The 4,833-nt window shown below is 38.9% G+C and overlaps 1 protein-coding gene across 4 annotated transcripts in view; it reads left to right on the top strand.

The window, feature by feature from the left end:
• MEIS2 (Meis homeobox 2) overlaps positions 1–4,833 on the top strand; it is a 142,899-nt gene that overhangs the window by 5,052 nt on the left and 133,014 nt on the right. For all 4 annotated transcript variants that reach the window (XM_018562826.1, XM_018562825.1, XM_018562824.1 and 1 more), the window contains exon 6: positions 1,343–1,492. In XM_018562826.1, the coding sequence (XP_018418328.1) occupies positions 1,343–1,492 (150 nt within the window). The remainder of the gene's footprint in view (positions 1–1,342; positions 1,493–4,833) is intronic.

Here is a 4,833-nt window from a genome sequence, read left to right as displayed (position 1 = left end):
TGCTGATTCTTTTTTTATATGTGTGATATGCAGCTAATATACCTTATTAATCTACATAATAACAATAATAACAATAATAATGCACAAGGTACAGCGGAGATATTACACCACCGCTATCTCTGCCGTCGGGTTCAATTATGCGAATTTCTTGTGGACACTTAATTGAGCGAAACTAATTCGCAGCGCTAAAGCTAATTTGTAATGCAGTTATCTGTGAGCGGAATGTAGCACCCAGATGCCCCCGGAGGAGTGTTCCCATGCCGGGCACTGGAGCCCACTTGCCCTGGGACATGGATGTGAACTCGGAGGACTGAGGGAATAGACATGTCCTTTGGTGGATACAGAGTCATCGGATACAACAGAAATAGACTTTGTAATGCTGGCACTCCTGGGCATGGATGGTGCTTGGTGACCCCGGGTTTTGGGGAGGGTAGACCGTTTGGTGCCCACACCAGCGTGTTACCATTGACCGTGGCCCTTTTACAGCTGTCCTGCTCCCTGGCCATTACTTTTACCCCACTGCCTCCTATTCTCTTAATCACAAGTCTTTTTCATTCATTAGTTTCCCTTATTCCATTTTCTGATCCTTTTTTCTCTCTTTCCCTCTTCTCTGTTATTCTTTCTGATTTATCTGCCCATCTTCCTTCTTTTATTCGTGGAAATTTCATGTATTGCTGTCCCTTTTCTCTCTTCTGGTCTTATATTTTCTTCTATCCTTGGCCCTTTCCGTCTCTTCCCTAACCTTTTCTCTCCTCCTCACTTTTCATTTCCTATCAGCCCTATCCTTATCTTCTCTTGCCTCTCCTTTTTTTTTTTTTTTTACTTACCTCACCCCTGTCTTCCCTTATTTCAACCCTGTCTTCCCCTACCTCTCCCCTGCCCTTACTGCTCTCTTGACTTCCCATACCTCTCATCTGTCTTCCCTTACCTCTCATCTGTCTTCCCTTACCTCTTCCCATCTTCCCTTACCTATGCCCTGTCTCCTCTCACCTCTCCCCTGTCTTCCTTTTCGTTCCTCTTTCTTTTCCTTTCCCCTGTCTTGCCTTACCTCTACTCTGTCTTCCTTTGCCTACTTTCCCTTGGCTGTCTCCTGTCTTCCCTTACTTCTCCTGTGCCTTTCCTCACCTCTTTTTCTCCCCTCAGCCCTTTCCTTCTCTCCTCTCCTCCTCTGTACTTGTTGCTGCTCGGGTCTCCAGAGAATAATATCTGCTGCTACAATTTCTTTATTGTTTCCTTGCCTGCAACTATTACAGTCCTTAATGATAGTTAGTCTTGGAGGACACTCTGGCTTGTTACTCTTTCCACCAAAACATCATGCTTCCCTCTTCCTCCACCTCCCCAGGTCCACGAATTGTGCGATAATTTCTGCCATCGATACATCAGCTGTTTGAAAGGAAAAATGCCCATAGATTTAGTGATTGATGAGAGGGACGGCAGCTCGAAGTCTGACCACGAAGAACTCTCGGGATCGTCCACGAACCTCGCAGACCACGTGAGTGCCGCGTTCATTATTCCATCTGCTATTGTCGTGTGCTGTGCATATTGTGGATGGCCAGGGTCTGGCGTGATGATAAATGTGCTCAGGGACCCCGATGTTTTAAAAACGCCAAATGGATGAGCCTGTGTGTATTACATGTGCTCCATGGCTGTCTATGTACAAGCGTTCACCCGACCGATCGCAGTGTGTATTGCTGGGCACTTGGTGTTGGGACTCGATCATGTCTTGTCTCTGTACGTTTATTTCTAGCCATGCTGCCATAAGTCCCACAATCATTTGGTTGTAGTGCATATATTTCATTTTTGTGTTATTTCCCCTTTGGCGATTTTTTTTTTTATTGGGCGCAAGGTACACACCAGGCAGGCGCCCGGAGCCCCTTCTTGTAAAGGATCGTAACATTTAATGAACCAATAATTGACTTTCTATTAGGGAGAGCTGGAGAGAATTATTAACAGCGGTATTACAGGTTAACCATTGATTTCTAACACTTTAATCATTCGGCACATTAAAAATGAGGCTTTTTTTATTGAAGGTTTGACAGTAGTCAGCTAGGGACCGGGGTTTTGTGTTCCCAAATCGGTGTTCTTGTTGTGTTTGTATGATTGTTTATGGTGCTGTGGTTTATTATTGTTGTCTGTGTTATCACTGCTGTTGTGTTTGGCCATGTGACCTCCTCTGTGTAATCCTCCTCATTGGAGTTCACTACAAATAGAAAGGAAACTCTTTTTACTTCCCAGGCTTGTGTCAGTGATTATTTCAGATCAGACTTGTCTTTGGAATTAACTGTTTTCCTGATTGTTTAATAAAATGTGAACTCTGAGTTCCAGGACATGTTTCTGCTGTGGTCTGTTTCAGGCCGCTGTTCCAGCTCCAAGTTTTTTGTTGCCAAAGGTTTGAGGCTTTAGGAAGGGATGAACAATAGACAGGATCTGTATATATACTGCAGTACATGTATACATTCCTCCCCCCTCTGTAAAGTACAGCTTCCTTTCCCAGTACAGTCTAAAAGCTCCTGTCCCGCTTAGTAGATTACACACCCGGCCTGTTTAGGGTCTGACAGATGGCAACAGCTAAAGCCAATTTACTCTGCTCCTTGGTAATAAGGAACCTTTTTATAGTCCCAGTGAACTGTATGGCTTAGGTGACCCGGCCAGTTTTAGTTTTTTCATTTGAAGCAGTATTTTAATTTTGTAAAAAATTTGTTGTCAAAATCAATTATATGCAAATACATTTTTATATATTTTTTACAATAAATATAAAATGCCCATAAAAAAGAAAAATGATGCAGTTAGAAGCTAATTGTTAACGCTTTATCTATTGGTGAACATGGCTGCAATGTTGTTTTAGATTCTAGCAATAACACTTCAGCTTGTAACAAGTTATTGTTTTTTTTTTAGAAAAACAACCACCTGAGTAAATGCATGCTCTGTTTTGTCTATTTCAGAAATGTAAATGATGCAAAACGTTAACAGTATAAAATAAACCTTTTTTTATGTAGTTGTTAGGATACATCAGCCACCAAATTCTGTAAAAGTAAACAGTTTACACAGGTTTTATTACTTTATTTTCCCTATATCGTTTTACTTTCATAATAAGTACGGCTGCAGTGAGTGCCTTTTTGCTTAGGCATGTGTTCATTGAAAAAGATAACATAAGTTATATATTGTGTACAGATTAGATGCATTTTAAAAGGATTTAAAAACAATTGTTAAATTTAATTTTTGTTTATTTTTTTATATTTTTGTTATTTTTAGTTACATATAAGTATTCTATTTATTTCAGAGCTTTATTTCAGAGCCAGTTCTGGTTATGTATTTGTATACTTGCTTTATTGGAAATAGTAATCTGCAACTACCTGTTACTTTTTTACTGATTAGATTTTGCTTTTACTATGAGCTTTAGCTGTGTTGTTGCCGCTTTCATTATCTGTGTGTTGTACAGTGAAAGGCATAGCTTACTTTCTTCTTACCTATTGTTAGTATTTTTTTCATTTCTATTTTTTATAAGTGGACATTGTAACACATAGGAATTGAGTATCTTATGGTTGTAAAATCCTAGCACATTAAATTCCATATAAGCCCTTGTCAAACAGGAGGATGTGTATGTCCTTAAGCAAAATCAAAATGAAAATGGTTGGATTGGACTTTAGTGTCGGTGTTCTGGTACTGGCACAGTTCTTAATGGTATACAGTGTGGCTTATTGCATAAGCCTTTAAAAACCTTATACAAGATTACAAAATCTTAGATTTTGTCCTAAAACTTGAAGCTCAGGAGGATGAATTTGTTTGTCTGCTGAAATATCTTTACTCAATGACTTCATGTATTGAAGATGTAGTGTGCAACTAAATTACCAAGTTTATAAAAGCTGTTAGTTAAAAACAAAAAAAAGTTTAAAAATTAATAAAACAAATATGTATTTTTTAGGTGTACTGACTGAGGGACAAATATGTCCTGTGAATAAGAATTTTTCTTATTGGACCAGCCAAAGAATTGTCAAATAATTTATTCACTGGTTTATTGTACATTCAAACCCCTATCGGCATAGTCACGCATTGCAGTCTCCTCCAGTATAAATATTCTCATCCTTCCTCCCCTCTTTATATTCAACTAAACTCTGACATGCTCTTGGTAAATACTGATTATTCTAAAAGCAAACAATATGATGATGTTATAAGTGATGCCAGCTTACTTAATCCCACTAACAAACAACTCACAATTCGGGTTATCAAAGGAACTGCATTTGCTGTCATTCATTGTCACACTTATAACTGCACTCTGCAAGCAACTCTAGTCACTTATCTTCACATTCACTCCCAAGATCACCCCAGTTATTCCTAGAAGCCTGGCTCCAGAACTAACCCTTTATACCACTCTTGGTAACTTGCCCAATTGTCTCATCTTCATCAGCCATCCAACTGCTGCTTCACCACTTATAGACGCTCCATCAGCATAGGGTTTTGCATCAATGTATTTTTAGGGGATTGGATAACTTACACCTGATCACCAAGTATCAAATATTTAGGAAAGGGATTAACATGCAATATTGATTGTTCAAATAAATGAGGGTTTGCTTACCTGCATGTGAGACATATATTTCTTGCTCAGTAAAGCAGTGGTATTTAATGTATTTATACTGCAGTCTGTGTATCACTTTACCTACTTTCTAATATGTCGCTTACATTTCAAGATGTAGATAATAAGTACAGAAAATGTGTATTCCAGTACTATACTGGTGCATGTTTACAGTACAAAGTCTCAAAACTGCCAAATACCCTGTATAGATGTACAAAAGCCAAAAGCGGATTTCTGATTGGTTGTTCAGGGCAACAAAATAT

The sequence above is a fragment of the Nanorana parkeri genome, unplaced genomic scaffold (assembly GCF_000935625.1).
Source record: "Nanorana parkeri isolate BGI_ZX_2015 unplaced genomic scaffold, ASM93562v1 scaffold602, whole genome shotgun sequence".
NCBI classification, from domain to species: Eukaryota; Metazoa; Chordata; class Amphibia; order Anura; family Dicroglossidae; genus Nanorana; species Nanorana parkeri.
Note: the sequence above shows the minus strand (reverse complement) of the source record. Positions and strands in the feature narration are given on the sequence as shown.